The 21080-nt window shown below is 49.7% G+C and overlaps 1 protein-coding gene across 1 annotated transcript in view; it reads left to right on the plus strand.

The window, feature by feature from the left end:
- Positions 1-21080, plus strand: part of LOC144610980 (uncharacterized) — a 142008-nt gene that overhangs the window by 28536 nt on the left and 92392 nt on the right. The window contains exons 3-4 of the mRNA XM_078430044.1: positions 15795-15938; positions 18195-18380. Coding sequence (XP_078286170.1) covers positions 15795-15938; positions 18195-18380 — 330 coding nt within the window. The remainder of the gene's footprint in view (positions 1-15794; positions 15939-18194; positions 18381-21080) is intronic.

Below are 21080 nucleotides of genomic sequence, written 5' to 3' on the forward strand. Positions count from 1 at the left end.
TTGTAAACCAGCTGAGATATTTTGACTTTAATGTCTTGCCCATATTTCCCCTGAACAATTGAAGTGACCAAAAGTGATAAGAGCAGAATTCGTCCATCAAGTCTACTCCGCCATTCCATCAAGGCTGATCTATCTCCCCCTCAACCCCATTCTCCTGACTTCTCCCCATAACCCCTGACACAAGCACTAATCAAGAATCTATCTATCTCTGCCTTAAAAATATCCACTGACTTGGCCTCCACACACATCTCCTTCCTAAAAGAACGTCCTTTAATTCTGAGGCTGTGCCCTCTGGTCCTAGACTCTCCCAATAGTGGAAACATCCTCTCCACATCCATTCTATCGGGGCCATTGACTATTCAGTTCTAGTGACGGGTGTTTTTGCCAGCACAGCAGGGGTTAAATGCCCACTGGTGCCATTGCTGGCCAGAGCTGCTGTAAATGCTTGTCCATAATGCGCGGGGCTGATAGCTTGCTCCTCCATTATAGCTGGCGTGACACCAATGTTTTAAATCTGGGTGCGTGTTGGCGGTGTGCTGGTAAAGCTATTTTCAAAGGGGAGCGATGCTTTTTGACTACAGTGTGCTTATTAGGTTAGCCTCCCTGACACAACCACAAATAGCAGGTTGTCAGAGTGCTCGTGTGTGCAGGGCAGTGAGGTGCAGCATGGCTGTGGAATTAACCGCCTGTGACCCGCTGCTTCTGGTTGGCAGCTGAATCATGGGACTAACTGGGAGGAATAAATTGCTGCTTGCTTTAGTTTAGTTTAGATTAGAGTTACAGCGTGGAAACAGGCCCTTTGGCCCACTGAGTCCATGGTGACCAGCGATTAGTGCACGCTAGTGTAGTTCAGAGTTACAGCGTGGAAACAGGCCCTTTGGCCCACCGACTCCACGCCAACCAGCGATCACTGCACGCTAGTGTGGTTCAGAGTTACAGCTTGGAAACAGGCCCTTTGGCCCACTGAGTCCATGGTGACCAGCGATCTCCCATTTCATCAGTCCTATCCCACAAACGAGGGACAATTTACATAAGCCAATTAGTTTAGTTAGTTTTACTTTAGTTTATTGTCATGTGTACCGAGACACAGTGAAAAGCAGTCAGCAGAAACACATTACATGATTACAATCGATCCATTTACAGATAAGGAAATGAAGTTTAGTGCAAGGTAAAGCCAGCAAAGTCTGATCAAGGATAGTGCGAGGGTCACCAATGAGGTGGAGTTAACCAACAAACCTGTGCATCTTTGGAATGTGGGAGAATATTGGAGGAAACCCATGTGATAGAGTAGCTGCCTCACAGCGCCAGAGACCCGGGTTCCATCCTGACAACGGAGTTTGTACGTTCTCCCCGTGACCTGCGTGGGTTTTTTCCAGGCGCTCCGGTTTCCTCCCACACTCCAAAGACATGCAGGTTTGTAGGTTAATTGGCTCCAGTAAAATTGTAAATTGTCCCTGGGGTGTGTAGGATAGTGTTAGTGTGCGGGGTGATCGCGGACTCGGTGGGGAAGGGCCTGTTTCTGCACTGTATCTCTAAACTAAACTAGTGTACGGGGATCGCAGGTAGGCCAAAGGTCTGTTTCCATGCTGTATCTCAAAAGTTGAAAGGAAATTATGGAAGTGTGTACAATTACGACTTTTAAAAGACTGTTGGACAGATATACAAAGGGTTTAGAGGGACATGGGCCAAATGGAGGCAAATAGGACTAGCCCAGTATGGCAATATGGACAAGGTGGGCGGAAGGGCGACTGAGTCTTTAATCATTTGACCCATTTGTGTTCTGGGCAAGAGCTAACCTGCAGGTCAGGTCAGAATATCATCAGTGATAGGAGTAGAATTAAGCCATTCAGCCCATCGAGTCTACTCTGCCATTCATGGCTGATCGATCTATCTCTCCCTCCTAACCCCATTCTCCTGCCTTCTCCCCGTAACCCCTGACACTTGTAGGTTGATCAACTGTGCCCAGTACAGTGGATGTATTGTTTATGCCACAATACAGCTGTATGTTCAGCCCAAACACTGACTGTCTGCAGCCGTTTGGAACGGAAGTGGGTGGCACGGTGGCACAGCGGGTAGAGCTGCTGCCTCACAGCACTAGAGACCCGGGTTCCATCCTGACTACGGGTGCTGTCTGTACGGAGTTTGTACGTTCTCCCCATAACCTGTGTGGGTTTTCTCCGGGTGCTCTGGTTTCATCCCACACTCCAAAGATGTGCAGGTTTGTAGGGTAATGGGCTTGGTATAAAGTGTATAAATGTAGATGGTCCCTCGTGTGTGTGTAGGATAGTGTTAGTGTGCGGGGATCGCTGTTCAGTGCGGACTCGGTGGGCCGAAGGGCCTGTTTCTGCGCTGTATATAAACTAAACTTAAAAAAAGGTTTGTGTGAAATGATGTCTCCATCATTTCTCTCTCGGGAAGAAACTTCCAGAAAGTGACTAAAAACTTATGGTAATTTGCAAAACAATTTTTCACGCTCAATATTTAATTATTTTTTAACTTTATTCCCCAAATGTGATGATTAAATTTTCCTCACTGTTTGCAATCATTGATGTCTTTAAATTCTAAAAACGGACACAAAGTGCCGGAGCATATGGAGTACTCATTTTAATTTTGGTCACCCTGTTGCAAGGATGTTGTCAAGCTGGATAGAGTGCAGAGAAGATTTACAAGGATGTAAATCTGGGTGTATGGAACGAGGATGTTGCCAGGACTCGAGGGTCTGAACTATAGGGAGAGGTTGAGCAGGCTGGGACTCTATTCCATGGAGCGCAGAAGGATGAGGGGTGATTTTATAGAGGTGTACAAAATCATGAGAGGAATAGATCGGGTGAATGCATAGAGTCTCTTGCCCAGAGTAGGGGAATCGAGGACCACAGGACATGGGTTGAAGGTGAGGGGGAAATATTTAATGGGAATCTGAGGTGCAACCTTTACACACAGAGGGAGGTGGGTGTATGGAATGAGCTGCTAGAGGAGGTAGTTGGACATTTGGACAGGTACATAGATAGGACAGGTTTAGAGGGATATGGGCCAAATGCAGGCAGGTGGGACTAATGTAGATGGGACATGTTGATCGGTGTGGGCAAGTCTGTCCGAAGGGCCTGTTTCCACGCTGTATCACTCTGTTCACCCTGGGGAAGACAGGTCTGATCCTACAGTCATGAATAAGAGTAGAATGTGGCCATTCGGCCCATCAAGTCTACTCCACCATTGAATCATCCCATACATTGGGCTAAATTGGTTTGTCCCATACGGGACCGCCCTTGTCCCGTTTTAGGCCCGGACACTGTAGGCCCGGTGGCCGCTCTAGGCCCGGACACTGTAGGCCCGGTGGCCGCTCTAGGCCCGGACAGTGTAGACCCGGAGGCCCGGGCGTCGCCTAACGGAACTTGCGTAGCAACTCGCCTCCCGGCCTGGGCAGCCACCATTGGTGGAGCGGGAGCAGGTGGTCACTGGCTGGGTGAGGTCACGCAGAGCGAATTTTGTCACTTTTTGTCCCTTATTTGGGAGTGAGAAAGTTGGCAACCCAAATCAGGGCTGATACACTCTCTCCCTCCTAACCCTTTTCTTTCCCCTGCCTTCCCCCTACTGTGGATTGACTGTGGGAGTTGAGTAGAGGTGTGGAGCGGACAGGCAGAATGATTCTTCAAAGCGGAGAGAGAGCAGCTGTAGTAGCCGTCACACCCAGCGTCTCCCTGTCCTCTGGGCAGGGTGAATGTCAAGACACACACACCCACCCACACCCACCTCCTCTGTCCTGTCCTTTCAAACGCTGACTGGTCACTCCGAAACACATCTCCATTTTGTTTGACAGTCACAGAGTCGCACAGCACGGAAACAGGCCCAGGCAAGCATGAAAGATGAGGGAGTGGGGGCCTGGAAAACGGACGTCATTGAAGAGACCAAGAGCGTGTGAGGTGTCTTGAACAAGGGTCAGGAAGGATTGGACCAGGGGATAGTAGGAAAAGGGGACATGCGTCTGAAGAAGGGTCTCAACCCAAAATGTCACCCATTCCTTCTCTCCAGAGATGCTGCCTGTCCCGCTGTTACTCCAGTTTATTGTGTCTATCTTCAGGACCTGAGGAGCAACGTTTTCATACATAGGGTGGTGGGTGTATGGAACGAGCTGCCAGAGGAGGTAGCTGAGGCAGGGACGATATCATCATCTACACGACATTTGCACAGATACATGGGTAGGAAAGGTTCAGAGAGATATGGTGCAAGCGCAGGCAGGTGGGACATTGTATCTGTGACCACACCACCTACCTCCCCCACCTTGGCTGGGTCAACTGTTCCTTATGTCCAGGGGTTATGGGAAGAAGGCAGGAGAATGGGGTTTAGGGGGAAAGATAGATCAGCCATGATTGAATGGTGGAGTAGACTCAATGGGCCGAATGGCCTAATTCTGCTCCATAGGAGCAAAGAGGTCCTTCTACAGTTGTACCGGGCCCTGGTGAGACCGCACCTGGAGTACTGTGTGCAGTTTTGGTCTCCAAATTTGAGGAAGGATATTCTTGCTATGGAGGGCATGCAGCGTAGGTTCACTAGGTTAATTCCCGGAATGGCGGGACTGTCGTATGTTGAAAGGCTGGAGCGATTGGGCTTGTATACACTGGAATTTAGAAGGATGAGGGGGGATCTTATTGAAACATATAAGATAATTAGGGGATTGGACACATTAGAGGCAGGAAACATGTTCCCAATGTTGGGGGAGTCCAGAACAAGGGGCCACAGTTTAAGAATAAGGGGTAGGCCATTTAGAACGGAGATGAGGAAGAACTTTTTCACAGAGAGTGGTGAAGGTGTGGAATTCTCTGCCTCAGAAGGCAGTGGAGGCCAGTTCGTTGGATGCTTTCAAGAGAGAGCTGGATAGAGCTCTTAAGGATAGCGGAGTGAGGGGGTATGGGGAGAAGGCAGGAACGGGGTACTGATTGAGAGTGATCAGCCATGATCGCATTGAATGGCGGTGCTGGCTCGAAGGGCTGAATGGCCTACTCCTGCACCTATTGTCTATTGTCTATTGTCTATGTCGTGTGGACATCTCCTGGTCAGTCAACCAGGAACACAAAACTCCAGCGTGAACAAGTCTCCCTCCATAGATGCTGCCAGACCCACTGAGTTACTCTCTGGGCCGTGACAGGCAGGCAGTGTATGGAAAGCAGGGACTCTGCGGAAGGTTGGGAGAGTGGGCAGAGAAGTGGCCGATGGAATAGAGTGTAGCAAAGTGTGGAGTCATAGAGTGATACAGTGTGGAATACAGGCCCTTCAGCCCAACTTGCCCACACCGACCAACAATGTCCCAGCTATGCTAGCCCCACTTACCTGCGCTTGGTCCATATCCCTCCAAACCTGTCCTATCCATGTACCTGTCTAACTGTTTCTTAAACGATGGGATAGTCCCAGCCTCAACTACCTCCTGTGGCAGCTTGTTCCATACACCCACCACCCTCTGTGTGAAAAGATCTCCCCTCGGATTCCTATTAAATCTTTTCCCCTTCACCTTGAACCTATGTCCTCTGGTCTGAGTCATGCATTTTGGTAGTGGGAATAAAGGCGGAGACTATTTTCTAAATGGGGAGAGAATCCAGAAATCGGAGGTGCAAAGGGACTTGGGAGTGCTGGTACAGGATTCACAAAATGTTAATTTGCAAGTCAAATCGGTAATAAAGAAAGCAAACGCAATGCTAGCATTTATTTCAAGAGGGCTTGTACACAAAACCAGGGGTGTAATGCTGAGGCTCTATAAAGCAGTGGGAAGGCCGCATTTGGAATATTGTGATTTTGGAAACTGAAATCTATCGTGAAGTTTCTCTGGAGATTTAAAGTCAGGGGAACTGTAAATCTAACCAAGGTCGTGACCTCAGCTTCTCCAGTAAATCTGTTTGCCAAAGTTACACAAACGGAGCAGATAACGCAGTGTTAGGTTAACGTCACAGACGTTGGAACAAGTTATAACAGAGGCCGCAAGGCAGTAAATTGTAGAGTTTCCCAGACTTCTAAAAAGTCTGGCATGGGGGTGCAGCGGGTAGAGCTGCTGCCTCATGGTGCCAGAGACCCGGGTTCCATCCTGACTACGGGCGCTGTCTGTACGGAGTTTGCACGTTCTCCCCGTGATCCTGTGAGTTTTGTCCGGGTGCTCCAGTTTGCTCCCACACTCCAAAGACGTGCAGGTTTGTAGGTTAATTGGCTTCTGTAAAAATTGTAATCCCTAGTGTTTAGGATAGTGCTAAAGTGCGGGGATCGCTGGTCGGCGTGGACTCGGTGGGGAAGGGCCTGTTTCCGCGCTATATCTCTAAACTAAACTAGTGTGCGGGGATCGCTGGTCGGCGTGGACTCGGTGGGGAAGGGCCTGTTTCCGCTCTGTATCTCTAAACTAAACTAGTGTGCGGGGATCGCTGGTCGGCGTGGACTCGGTGGGGAAGGGCCTGTTTCCGCGCTGTATCTCTAAACTAAACTAGTGTGCGGGGATCGCTGGTCGGCGTGGACTCGGTGGGGAAGGGCCTGTTTCCGCGCTGTATCTCTAAACTAAACTCTGGAACGGTTTCAGGATGGAGAATAATTTTCTGTTTTTATTGAATTAGGATTTTTTAATTAGCTTTATTTAATTTTGGTTTTATTTAATTACAACTGTTAAGACTCTTGCCTCAATTACATTTGAGAATTCAGTTGTGTTTGTGACCAATGACCGGCTCTGTGGTGAGGAGTTTGTGTGTGGTGGAACATCTCCCGCTCGGACAGATCGCAACGGAGACTTGCAATGGCCCATTGTTGTGTGTCTCTGCAACTTTCCCAAACACCGTGATGTAGGAAGGTAGTCACAGAGTGCTGGAGTAACTCAGCGGGTCAGGCAGCATCTGTGGAGAACATGGATAGGTGACGTTTCACAGAGTGCTGGAGTAACTCAGCGGGTCAGGCAGCATCTGTGGAGAACATGGATAGGTGACGTTTCACAGAGTGCTGGAGTAACTCAGCGGGTCAGGCAGCATCTGTGGAGAACATGGATAGGTGATGTTTCACAGAGTGCTGGAGTAACTCAGCGGGTCAGGCAGCATCTGTGGAGAACATGGATAGGTGATGTTTCACAGAGTGCTGGAGTAACTCAGCGGGTCAGGCAGCATCTGTGGAGAACATGGATAGGTGACGTTTTGCAATGGGACTGTCCTTCAGACTGTTTGAGGTGGGTTGGATGGGGGGAGAAAACTGTCTATGGTGATTAGGATTGTCGTAAATAATTCATTGAAAATGTTCTATGTTTATGATGAATGGACAATAGGACCCCTCCACAAATTTCAGATGGGTATAATGGGCATGTGTAGGGTGGCACAGTGGCACAACAATTGAGTTGCTGCCTCACAGCGCCAGAGACCCAGGTTCAATCCTGACTACAGGTGCTGTCTGTAAGTAATTTGTACGTTTTCTCTGTGACCGCATGGGTTTTATCCGGGTGCTCCGGTTCCCCCCTACATCCCAAAGACGTGCGGGTTTGTAGGTTAATTGTCCCTCTGTAAATTGTTCCTAGTGTGTAGGGAGTGGATGAGAAAGTGGGATAACATAGAACTAGTGTGAACAGGTGATCGATGGTCAGCATGGACTCGGTGGGCTGAAGGGCCTGTTCTTAAGCTCTCTCTAACCTAAACTAATCAGGCAAGTTGAGAAATCTCATGGGAATTTTAGTGCAAGTAATCTTGGTGATTTGCTTTTAGTGTCTCTTTTTGTTTAAACTGAAGTTAATAAAATGTTCTAAATGGGATTATATATTGATGGCATCAAGGGCTTTTGGCACATCTGAGAACAGATGTAATGCTGAGGCTCTGTTAGGCTCTGGTCAGGCCACATTTGGAGCACAGTGAGCAAATTTGGCCCCATATCTGAGGAAGGATGTGTTGGCTCTGGAGAGGGTCCAGAGGAGGTTTACAAGAACGATCCCAGGAATGAGTGGGTTAACATATGATGAGCGTTTGTCGGCACTGGGCCTGTACTCACTGGAGTTTAGAAGGATGAGGGGGGACCTCATTGTAACTTCCCAAATAGTGAAAGGCCTGGATAGAGTGGATGTGGAGAGGATGTTTCCACTAGTGGGAGAGTCTAGGACCAGAGGTCACAGCCTCAGAATTAAAGGACGTTCCTTTAGGAAGGAGATGAGGAATTTCTTTAGTCAGAGGGTGGTGAATCTGTGGAATAAGTGAGTTTGGTATTCGGACTGAGCATGCACAGGTCACGGTTGCAGGGGTATAACATTCTCGACGGCTGATCTGCTGCATGTAAACAAACCTTCGTTTCATCCGTATTTTCCAGTTTTTCTTTGTAGAGGTAAGAAAATACTGCTTTCAAAACTGTTAATTAGGTGTAGATATGGTTAATTTATACAAAACTACGATGATTTTGTAGGTTTTATTATGCTTCAGTGAGTGAGCGAGATAGTGACTGAATAATAGGCATTTTTTATTGTTCTTTGTTTTGGAGGCGGGTTGGAGAAGGACATGAAATGTATGATTTCGATAACCAGCAAGAGATTTCTGAATGAGTCACGGTTCATCTCAGATGCTAGAATATTTGTTGTGGTTGAAGTTTGATGCAAGTTAAGGACAGTGTTTTCTATTTCAACCTGTTTCAGTGCTGCACCCAATGTGTTATCTTACCCGATCGCACACCTGCTCGCTGTTTCTTGTCTAAAATATCGAAATTAATCAAAATGTTGCCGTTAATTCGCACTTCAGAATTAAGCTGGGGAGCGGGGCGATCCTGTGAGGCGGACATGTTTTCATTTTTAGCCAGACGGGCAAGGAAATCGGGCGAAGTGTTGGGACCCACAAACTCAGTGACATCAGTCTGAGTCGCCCGCCCGCCCGCCCGCCCGCCCACCCCATTAACGCAGCGTTCAGTCAGAAGACATCGCTGAAGAAAAGGAATAGGTGACGTGTTGGGTCAAGGCCCATCTTCAGACTCTGGGAAATAGTGGTTTCTTTCTTTCTTTCTTTTTTTTAAATTTCTTTCTTTCTTCTCCTTTTTCCTCTTTTTTCTAACTGGGGGGAGGGGGGTTGTGGGTGGGGAGATAATACAGAACAATACATGTATAATCGGATTTATAATGTAGGTATCATTGGGTACGATGAGCTGTAACATGTATGTGTTTTGTTAAAATTTAAATAAAATTAATTAAATTTTATTTTATTTTAAAACAACTCACAGTACGTCTGAAATATAATAAATAAATTATATTTCAGACATAGATCAGGTAGATAGATGCACAGTCTTTTACCCAGAGTAGGGGAATGAAGAATCAAAGGACATGGGTGTAAGGTGAGGGGGGAAAGATTTGATAAGATTTCACACACACAGGGTGGTGGGTGAATGGAACGAGCTGCCAGAGGAGGTAGTTGAGGCTGGCATTGTCACAACATTTAAAATGAAATTTGGACAAGTACATGGACAGGACAGGTCCAGATGTCCAGAATGCTGGAGTAACTCAGTGGGACAGGAAGCATCTCTGGTTAGAAGGAATGGGTGTAAAGGTGTTAATAATAATGATGCTGAAACTGCTCCAAAATCACACACACCTCACCCCCAGAAGGGGAGAAGCTGGTGTTTATAATTGCAGTAACTATGAGCTCCCCTACCACTTATGTTTACATTCCCACAGCCACCAGAAAGTACTTATTTCAAGGTCAAGGGAAGCCAATACATGTTCTCCTGACTGGGCCCTCGGTAGCGTTGCCAACTGTCCCGTATTAGCCAGGACATCCCGTATTCTGGGCTAAATTGGTTTGTCCCGTAAGGGACTGCCCTTGTCCCGTGTTAGTATGGTTGCCACCTTCCTCGCTCCCAAATAAGAGACAAGGTGACATCACTGCCCCGCGTCCCACGTGACCTCACCCAGCCAGCGGCCACGTGCTCCCTCTCTACCAATGGCGGCCGCCCGGGCCAGGAGGCGAGTTGCGTAGTGGAGGCCCGGGCGCCGCCTAACGGAGGTTGCGTAGCAAACCGCCTCCCGGCCCGGGCGGCCGCAATGATGGAGCGGGGGTACGTGGCCGCTGGCTGGGTGAGGTCACGTGGGGCGCGGGGCAGTGATGTCACCTTGTCTCTTATTTGGGAGTGAGGAAGGTGGCAACCCTAGCCCTATGTCAGGCTGAGTTGTGCAGAGTGGATGGTGTCTGACTACTGTGGGGACGTTTCATAGAATAGTACAGCACAGGAACAGGCCCTTCGGCCCGCAATGTCCGTGCTAAACACAATGCAAAGTTAAACCAATCTCCACTTCCATTACCCTCCATTCCCTGCATATCCACACGCCTAAAACACCAATGTTGGCTTTGCTAATAAAGTTTACATTTATTATTGTCACATGTACCGAGGTATAATGAAAAGCATTTGTTGCGTGCTACCCAGTCAGCGGAAAGACAATACATGATTATTGTGTGCAGTTTTGGTCTCCTAATTTGAGGAAGGACATGCTTGCTATTGAGGGTGTGCAGCGCAGGTTCACGAGGTTAATCCCTGTAATGGCAGGACTGACATATGGGGAAAGATTGGAAAGACTGGGCTTGTATTCACTGGAGTTTAGAAGGATGAGAGGGGATCTTATAGAAATATATAAAATTATAAAAGGACTGGACAAGCTAGATGAAGGAATAATGTTCCCAATGTTGGGTGAGTCCAGAACCAGGGGCCACAGTCTAAGAATAAAGGGGAGGCTATTTAAAACTGAGGTGAGAATAAACTTTTTCACCCAGAGAGTTGTGAATTTGTGGAATTCTCTGCCACAGAAGGCAGTGGAGGCCAATTCACTGGATGAATTTAAAAGAGAGTTAGAGCGCTAGGGGCTAGTGGAATCAAGGGGTATGGAGAGAAGGCAGGCACGGGTTACTGATTGTGGATGATCAGCCATGATCACAATGAATGGCGGTGCTGGCTCGAAGGGCCAAATGGCCTCCTCCTGCACCTATTCTCTATGTTTCTATGATTACAATCAAGGCAGTCACTGTGTACGGGACCCAGTGTACGGTGTAAGGGAATAACTTTTAGTGCAAGGTAAAGCCAGTAAAGTCCGAACAAGGATAGTCTGAGGGTCACCAATGAGGTAGATAGTGGTTCAGCACTGCTCTCTGGTTGTGGGAGGATGGTTCAAACGTTTTCCCTCATCTCAGTCCTAAATGGCCTACCCCTTATTGGTAAAGTGTGACCCCTGGTTCTGGACACCTCCAACATCGGCAAACATTTTTCCTGCATCTAGCCTGTCCAATCCCTTAAGAAATTTATATGTTTCTATAAGCTCCCATCTCATCCTAAATTCCAGTGAATATAAGCCCAGTCGCTCCATTCTTTCATTATAAGTTAGTCCCACCATCCCGGGAATTAACCTGGTGAACCTATGCTGCACTCCCTCAATAACAAGAATGCCCTTCCTCAAATTAGGGGACCAAAACTGCACACAGTACTCCTGGTGTGGTCTCACCAAGGTCCTGTACAACTGCACTGGGACCTCCTTGCTCCTAAACTCAAATCCTCTCACTATGAAAGCTAACATGACATTTGTTTTCTTCATGCCTGCTGTACCTGCATGCTTACTTTCAGTGACTGATGTACAAGCACACCCAGGTCTCGTTGCACCTCCCCTTTTCCTAATCTGACACCATCCTTCTCTCCAGAGATGCTGCCTGTCCCACTGTTACTCCAGCTTTTTGTGTCTACATTCGGTGTAAACCAGCATCTGCAGTTCCTTCTTACACCATTCAGATAATAACCTGTCGCCTGGTTCTTATCACCAAAGTGGATAACCTCACATTTACCCACATTATACTGCACCTGCCATGGTTCTGCCCACTCACCCAACCTATCCAAGTCACTCTGCAGTAGGGTTGCCAACTGTCCCGTATTAGCCGGGACATCCTATATTTTGGGCTAAATCCTGTACGGGACCGCCCTTGTCCCGTGTTAGGCCCGGAGGGCACGGTAGGCCTGGACGCTGTAGGCCCGGGGGCCGCTGTAGGCCCAGACAGTGTACGCTAACGGAGTGTGTTCGGGGAGCGGGGCCGAGTGTTTTTGCCAAACGGAGGTTGCGTAGAAACCCACCTCCCGGCCCGGGCGGCCAACATTGGTGGAGCGGGAGCACGTGGCCACTGGCTGGGTGAGGTCACGTGGGGCGCGGGGCGGTGACGTCACCTTTTGTCCATTATTTGGGAGTGAGGAAGTTGGCAACCCTACTCTACAGCCTCATAGCATCGTCCTCGCTGCTCCCACTGCCACCCAGCTTTGTGTCATCCGCAAACTTGGACATGCAACCCAAGGTGTTAATGTGCGTGAGAGGGATTAGTCCCCTGCCAACTATAAACTCTCCATAAACTTAATATGATTATAACACTGCTAATGCAGGTTCATTGTAATGCTATTTATTACATTATCCTTCAGAAGGAATTAACTTTAAGCACCTTATGACTAACCCAGTGTTTCTCAGAACCCTGGGCTCTCAAACCTGTTCCTCCATCGCAGATTACTATTATCATAACATAGTCACAGAGTGCTGGAGTAACTCAGCGGGTCAGGCAGCATCTGTGGAGAACATGGATAGGTGACGTTTCACAGAGTGCTGGAGTAACTCAGCGGGTCAGGCAGCATCTCTGGAGAACATGGATAGGTGACGTTTCACAGAGTGCTGGAGTAACTCAGCGGGTCAGGCAGCATCTCTGGACAGAAGGAATGGGTGACATTTCGGACAGAAATGTCACCCATTCCTTCTCTCCAGAGATGCTGCCTGACCCACTGTGTTACTCCAGTATTTTGTGTCTATCTTCAGTGTAGACCAGCTTCTGCAATTCCTTCCTAAACTTTTATCATAACAAACTCTCTACAGTTTGTTCAATTTGACTGTTTTGAGGTGCAGGGTAAACTGAACTGGGAGGTGTCCCACACCTCACGCTGCCTCGGCAAGGCCAGCAGCATAATCAAGGACCAGTCTCACCCCGGCCACTCCCTCTTCTTCCCTCTCCCATTGGGCAAGAGGTACAGAAGTGTGAAAACGCACACCTCCAGATTCAGGGACAGTTTCTTCCCGGCTGTTATCAGGCAACTGAACCATCCTACCACAACCAGAGAGCAGTGCTGAACTACTATCTACCTCATTGGTGACCCTCGGACTATCCTTGATCGGACTTTGCTAGCTTTACCTTGCACTAAACGTTATTCCCTTCTCATGTATCTGTACACTGTGGACGGCTCGATTGTAATCATTTATAGTCTTTCCGCTGACCGGTTGACACGCAACAAAAGCTTTTCTCTGTACCTGCATAACTACAGATGCTGGTACAAATCGAAGGTATCACAAGACGCTGGAGTAACTCAACGGGTCAGGCAGCATCTCTGGAGAGAAGGAATGGGTGACGTTTTGGGTCGAGACCCTTCTTCAGACTGATGTCAGGGGGCGGGACAAAGGAAGGATATAGGTGGAGACAGGAAGACAGTGGGAGATCTGGGAAGGGGGAGGGGAAGAGAGGGACAGAGGAACTATCTAAAGTTGGAGAAGTCAATGTTCATGCCACTGGGCTGCAAGCTGCCCAAGCGAAATATGAGGTGCTGTTCCTCCAATTTGCGGTGGGCCTCACTATGACCCTGGAGGAGGCCATTCCTTCTCTCCAGAGATGCTGCCTGACCTGCCTAGTTACTCCAGCATTTTGTGATACCTTCTCTGTACACATGACAATAAACTAAACTGAATTGAATGTATTCCATCCTCCCACCAGCTAGAGAGCGGTCCTGACCTCCCATCCACCTCATGGGAGAACCTTCAGACTCTCTTTACTTCATTTTGGTTTGTTATTGTCACGTTCACTGAGGTGCAGTGAAGAACTTTTGTTTGCGTGGTATTCAGTGAAAGAAAAGACTATACATGAATAAAATCAACCCATCCACAGTGTGCAGACACAGGATAAAGGGAATAACCTTTAGTGCAAGGAAAAGTCATTGTTGTTTCATCGTTTGTTGCATTTCAGACTTCACTGGACATTATCTTGCACTAAACGTTATTCCCGTTATGTAATCATATATAGTCTTTCCGTTATTACAGTATCTAGCAATAGACAATAGGTGCAGGAGTAGGCCATTCGGTCCTTCGAGCCAGCACCGCCATTCAATGTGATCCTTCTGCAGTTGTACAGGGCCCTAGTGAGACCGCACCTGGAGTACTGTGTGAAGTTTTGGTCTCCAAATTTGAGGAAGGATATTCTTGCTATTGAGGGCGTGCAGCGTAGGTTCACTAGGTTAATTCCCGGAATGGCGGGACTGTCATATGTTGAAAGACTGGAGCGACTAGGCTTGTATACACTGGAATTTAGACGGCTGAGAGGGGATCTTATGACAATAGACAATAGGCAATAGGTGCAGGAGGAGGCCATTCGGCCCTTCGAGCCAGCACCGCCATTCAATGTGATCATGGCTGATCATTCTCAATCAGTACTCCGTTCCTGCCTTCTCCCCATACCCCCTGACTCCGCTATCCTTAAGAGCTCTATCTAGCTCTCTCTTGAATGCATTCAGAGAATTGGCCTCCACTGCCTTCTGAGGCAGAGAATTCCACAGATTCAAAACTCTCTGACTGAAAAGGTTTTTCCTCATCTCAGTTCTAAATGGCCTACCCCTTATTCTTAAACTGTGGCCCCTTGTTCTGGACTCCCCCAACATTGGGAACATGTTTCCTGCCTCTAACGTGTCCAACCCCTTAATAATTTTATACGTTTCAATAAGATCGATAAGAACTTTTTCAGTCAGGGAGTTGTGAATCTGTGGAATTCTCTGCCTTTTAGCTCTTCCCTCAGTAAAGCTTGGCTGATCTTTGGTCGACGTGAAACACCGTGACAATATATCAGGTCTCCAAGCAGCAGATAGAACCCAGAGCCGAGGGTAGATGCTCAGAGCCTCTTGCCCAGACTATCTGAGTAGAGAACCCGAGGACACAGGTTTAAGGTGAAGGGGAAAGATTTAACAGGAGTCTGAGTGGCAATGTTTTCACACTGAGGGTGTATGGAACAAGCTGCCAGAGGAGGTAGTTGAGGCTGGACTCAGAATTAAAGGATGTTCTTTCAGGAAGGAAATAAGGAGAAATTTCTTTAGTCAGAGGGTGGTGAATCTGTGTAATTCTTTGCCACAGAAGGATGTGGAGGCCAAGTCAATTAATATTTTTAAGGCGGAGGTAGATAGAGTCTTGATTCGTACGGGTGTCAGGGGTTATGGTGAGAAGGCTGGAGAATGGGGTTAGGAGGGAGAGATAGATCAGCCATGACTGAATGGTGGAGTAGACTTGATGGGCCGAATGGCCTAATTCTACTCCTATTCCTTATGACCTTATGACTATCCCAACATTTAAGAAACAGTTGGACAGGTTTGGAGGGATAAGGGCAAATGCAGGCAGGTGGGACTAGTGTGGATGGGACATGTTGGTCGGTGTGGACAGGTGGGCTGAAGGGCCTGTTTCCATGCTGTATCACTCTATGACTAGTGTTGATGGGACATGTTGGTCGGTATGGGCAGGTGGGCTGAAGGGCCTGTTTCCATGCTGTATCACTCTATGACTAGTGTTGATGGGACATGTTGGCCGGTGTGGGCAGGTGGGCTGAAGGGCCTGTTTCCATGCTGTATCCCTCTATGACTAGTGTTGATGGGACATGTTGGCCGGTGTGGGCAGGCTGGGCTGAAAGGCCTGTTTCCCCACTGTATCACTCTATGACTCTGTGACCAGTATGTGATGTGCCAGAGTTACTGCAGCCTGCAGTCTCGTGACTGTCAGCGTGTGAACGATTTATTAATAGCAGGTTTATAAAAACCCCACATGGCCGCGGAGGAATGCCAATGAGGGCAGTGTTTGAGAAGGCCCAGCGAACCTTGGCACCAGTCAAGGTCACCGGGGGCGATCGCTCGCTGCTGATGTTGTCCATGTGTCTGGGGAGGTGTTTGTGAGCGGGGAGGGAGGGAGGGGGTGAGGATCTTTGTTTTCCACATGCAGACGGTGATGTTAAAGCCTCTGCAGGTAAGCGAGTAGCTGTTCCAGCAGTTGTGTTTAGCAGCCTGAAACATCCCTCTAGTTTGGGTGATTACGACTGCATTTGCTGTACTAGATTTTCATAAATTCCTAAGTGATAGGAGAAGAATTAGGCCATTTGCCCATCATGTCTACGCCATTCAATCATGGCTTATCTAGTCAAGTCAAGTCAAGTCAATTTATTTGTATAGCACATTTAAAAACAACCCACGTTGACCAAAGTGCTGCACATCTGACCAGGAAAAAAAAGAAACATACAGTGGCAGGCAGCCAAACACAACGGCGCGGCCATCTTGAACAAAATGTTAATTCAATCACCCACAGTCCAACAATAAAAGCACTAAACAGGCACCCAAAATTACCCAACCCCCAAAACCCCCCAAAACACAGTCCAACAATAAAAGCATTAAATAGGCATTCAAATCACACACCCCAAAACCCCCAAAAACACAGTCCAACAATAAAAGCATCAAACAGGCACTCAAACCACCCAACCCCAAAAACACACAAAAAAAGAAACATCCATCAAAGAAACATCCATCACAGTGAGTCTCCTCCAGTCCTCTCTCTCCTCACTGTGATGGAAGGCCACAATGTCTTTCCCTTCTCCCGCTGTGCCTCGCCCGCAGTCAGGTTGTTATGGTTGCAGGCCGCACCGGACGGTCCACAGCGGGCCGAGCCCAAGGCGCGTCGCGTCGCAGCCGCTCCCGCAGCCTCCGAAGACGGCCGGCTCCGCCGATGATAAGTCCGATCCGGGGCGGGCGAACACGCTGCTGCTGCCGCTGTTGTTGCACGTCGGGGCGGTCGTGGCTCCCGACATTGAAGCCCCCGACCAGCAGAGAAATATCCCGCGGCCATCCTAGGCCGCGCCGGACGGTGAAATGTCCGCGCCCCATGCCCCGCGATCCGGGGTGGGCGAACACGCTGCCGCTGCCGGAGCTCCCGATGTCGGCATCCACGCGGCCCGAGCCTAAGGCGAGTCGCAGCCGCACCCGCAGCCTCCGAAGACGGCTGGCTCCGGTGGTGGTAAGTCCGATCCGCGGGCTCTGCGAACCAGAGCCCTGGAGGCCGACAGCTCCAGGAGTTGGGCCGATGGTAGGCCGCAGCAGGAACGGAGACACGGCCCAGAAAACAAAGGTCGGGTCTCCGTTCTGAAGGGACACATATTTACAGTGTTAGTTTCCCCCTCCCCCCCCCCCCCACATACACACATAGTACACAAACACAAAAACACCACATCACAACGACAATTAAGACATATCTCTCCATCCTAACCCCATTCTCCTGCCTTCTCCCCATAACCCCAGACACCCGCACTAATCAACAATCTATCTCCACCTTAAAAAATCCACTGATTTGGCCTCCACAGCTAGGGTTGTCAACTATCTCACTCCCAAATATGGGACAAGGTGACGTCACCGCCCCACGCCCCACGTGACCTCACCCAGCCAGCGGCCACATGCTCCCGATCCACCAATGGCAGCTGCCCGGGCCGGGAGGCGGGTTGCTACGCAACCTCCGTTAGGCGAACACATTCGGCCTCGCTCCCCGAACACACTCCGTTAGTCCACACTGTCCGGGCCTACTGCGGCTCCTGGGCCTAATACAGGACAAGGGCGGTCCCGTACGGGACAAACCAATTTAGTCCAAAATACGGGATGTCCCGGCTAATACGGGACAGTTGGCAACCCTACCCACAGCCTTCTGTGGCAATGAATTCCACAGATTCACCACCCTCTGACTGAAGAAATTCCTCCTCATCTCCTTCCGAAAGGAACGTCCTTTAATTCTGAGGCTGTGCCCTCTGGTCCTAGACTCTCCCACTAGTGGAAACATCCTCTCCACATCCACCCCCCCCATTCTTCAAACACTCATTTTCCTGAATGTTCCATGGACTAAAGCTAATCACATATCCTCAGCAGCTTCAAACCCACGTGAACATCTGCACTTCCAGCACCATCTTGTGGCCAGTGTATTAATCTCCCTGTGTTTAAACTAGGGTTGCCAACTGTCCTGTATTAGCCGGGACATCCGGTATATTGGGCTAAATTGGTTTGTCCCATATGGGACCGCCCTTTTCCGTATTAGGCCTGGGGGGGGGAGGGGGGGCGCCGCGCTGCAGGCCCCGGTCGCTGCAGGCCCCGGTCGCTGCAGGCCCCGGTCGCTGCAGGCCCCGGTCGCTGCAGGCCCCGGTCGCTGCAGGCCCCGGTCGCTGCAGGCCCCGGTCGCTGCAGGCCCCGGTCGCTGCAGGCCCCGGTCGCTGCAGGCCCCGGTCGCTGCAGGCCCCGGTCGCTGCAGGCCCCGGTCGCTGCAGGCCCCGGTCGCTGCAGGCCCGGTCGCCGCAGGCCCGGACAGTGTCAGTCCAGACAGTGTAGGCCAGGAGGCCCGGGCGCCACCTAACGGAGGTTGCGTATCAAATGCCTCCTAGCCCGGGCGGCCGCCATTGGTGGTGCGGGAGCACGTGGCTGCTGGTTGGCTGAGGTCACGTGGGTCGTGGGGCGGTGACGTCACCTTGTCCCTTATTTGGTAGTTAGAAATTTGGCACCCCTAGTTTATACATACAACATAGAACAGTATAGCACAGGATCAAACCCTTCTGTTCAGTTCAGATCGATGATCAGTGTGGCCTTGGTGGGCCAAAGGGCCTGTACCTTTAGACTAAACACAGTAGAGTTGCTGCCTTACAGCGCTAGGGATCCGGGTTCGATCCTGACTACGGGCGCTGTCTGTATGGAGTTTGTACGTTCTCCCCGTGACCTGCGTGGGTTTTCTCCGGGTGCTTCGGTTTCCTCCCACACTCCAAAGACGTGCAGGTTTGTAGGTTAATTGGCTTGTGTAAAATTACATTGTCCCTGGCGTGTGGGATAGTTCTTGCGTACGGGGTGATCACTGGTAGGCATGGGCCGATGGGCCAGTTTCCACGTACGGGGTGATCACTGGTAGGCATGGGCCGATGGGCCAGTTTCCACGTACGGGGTGATCACTGGTAGGCATGGGCCGATGGGCCAGTTTCCACGCTGTATTTTGGCATTGAATCAACTAAACAACTTAGCTCCATTATCAGACTTCAGACTTTGGACATACAGCACGGTAACAGGCACTTTGTCCCACTGAGTCCATGCCGACCAGCCATCACCCCACACAATAACACTATCCAACACACAAGCAACAATTTAATTATTTTTCCAAAGCCAATTAATCTACAAACCTGTACATTTTGAAGTGTGGGAGGAAACCGCAGCACCTGGAGAAAACCCACGCAGATCACGGGGAGAACATATAAACTCCTTACAGACAGCACCCACAGTCTGGATCAAACCTGGGTCTCTGCCACTGTGAGGCAGCAGGTCTACCACTGCTACACCGTGCCCCACCGTTTAGATTAGACGCCACCGTGCCGGCATCAATCACCTGTTCACACTAGTTCTATGTGCAGGAAGGAACTGCAGATGCTAGTTTATAGACAAAATGCTGGAGTAACTCAGCGGGTCAGGCAGCATCTGTGGAGAACATGGATAGGTGACATTTCACAGAGTGCTGGAGTAACTCAGCGGGTCAGGCAGCATCTGTGGAGAACATGGATAGGTGACGTTTCACAGAGTGCTGGAGTAACTCAGCGGGTCAGGCAGCATCTGTGGAGAACATGGATAGGTGACGTTTCACAGAGTGCTGGAGTAACTCAGCGGGTCAGGCAGCATCTGTGGAGAACATGGATAGGTGACGTTACAGGCCAAGATCCTTATTCAGGCTGAGAGTCGGGAGAGGGAAACTAGTTCTATGTTCTCGCACTTTCTCATCCACTCCCTGCACACTGGAGTAATTCACAGAGAGCCGATTGACCTACAAATAGGCAGCACAGGTCAGTGTGACATTGTGGCCACTTGTGGAAAGTTGCAGATGATCCATTTATATCGTCCCTTCAATACCATTGATGTTCAAAATAACAAAGTCACGTTTGCGATGTGGTGTTGGGTCCTGTAATGAATAAGCTGGCATGGAAGTGTATGCACGGCACGTCCTCTGTTCATTGTGAGAAACATTCAGAGCTGGGCCTCTCCCCTCTAACACTAAACAGGGTGGGAGAGATCAGCATTTATATACTGCAATTAACAGTTTAGTTTGGTTCAGAAATACAGCGCGGAAACAAGCCCTTTGGCCCACCGATCCCCACACATTAACTCCACCCTACACACACATTTAATGACATGGTGGCACAGCGGTAGAGTTGCTGCCTCACAGTGCCGGAGACCCGGGTTCCATCCCGACTATGGGTGCGGAGTTTGTGCGTTCATCCCGTGACCTGCGTGGGTTTTCTCCGGATGCTCTGGTTTCCTCCAACATCCCAAAGACGTGCAGGTTTGTAGGTTCATTGGCTTTGGTAAAATTGTAAAGTGTGTAGGATAATGCTAGTGTGCTGTAGGGTTGCCAACTGTCCCGTATTAGCCGGGACATCCCGTATTTTGGGCTAAATTAGTTTGTCCCGTGTGGGACCGCCCTTGTCCCGTATTAGGCCCGCGGGGCGCTGTAGGGCCGGGCACTGTAGCCCGGGACACTGGGAGCCCGGACACTGTAGCCCGGGTGCCAGTGTAGGTCGGGACAGTGTAGGTCCGGAGGCCCAGGCGCCGCCTAACGGAGGTTGCATAGCAACCCGCCTTCCGGCCCGGGCGGCCGCCATTAGTGGAGCAGAGCACCTGTCCGCTGGCTGGGTGGGGCCGCGGGGCGGTGACGTCACCTTGTGCCTTATTTGGGAGTGAGATAGTTGGCACCCAAGTGTGCGGGGATCGCTGGTCGATGTGGTGGGCTGAAGGGCCATCTCTAAAGTCTAAGGACATGACTGTTAGAGTCACAGAGTTACACAGCATGAAAACAGGCCCTTCAGTCCAACTCAACCTTGCCAACCAACATGCCCCATCTACACTTGTCCCACCTGCCTGTGTTTGGCCCATCTCCCTCTAAACCTCTCCGATCCACTTACCTATCTCAATGTCTTATAAATGCTGTTATTGTACCTTGCTCAACTATCTCTAATGGCAGCTCGTTCCATATACCCAACTTT

The sequence above is a fragment of the Rhinoraja longicauda genome, chromosome 2 (genome assembly GCF_053455715.1).
Source record: "Rhinoraja longicauda isolate Sanriku21f chromosome 2, sRhiLon1.1, whole genome shotgun sequence".
Classification (NCBI taxonomy): Eukaryota; Metazoa; Chordata; class Chondrichthyes; order Rajiformes; family Arhynchobatidae; genus Rhinoraja; species Rhinoraja longicauda.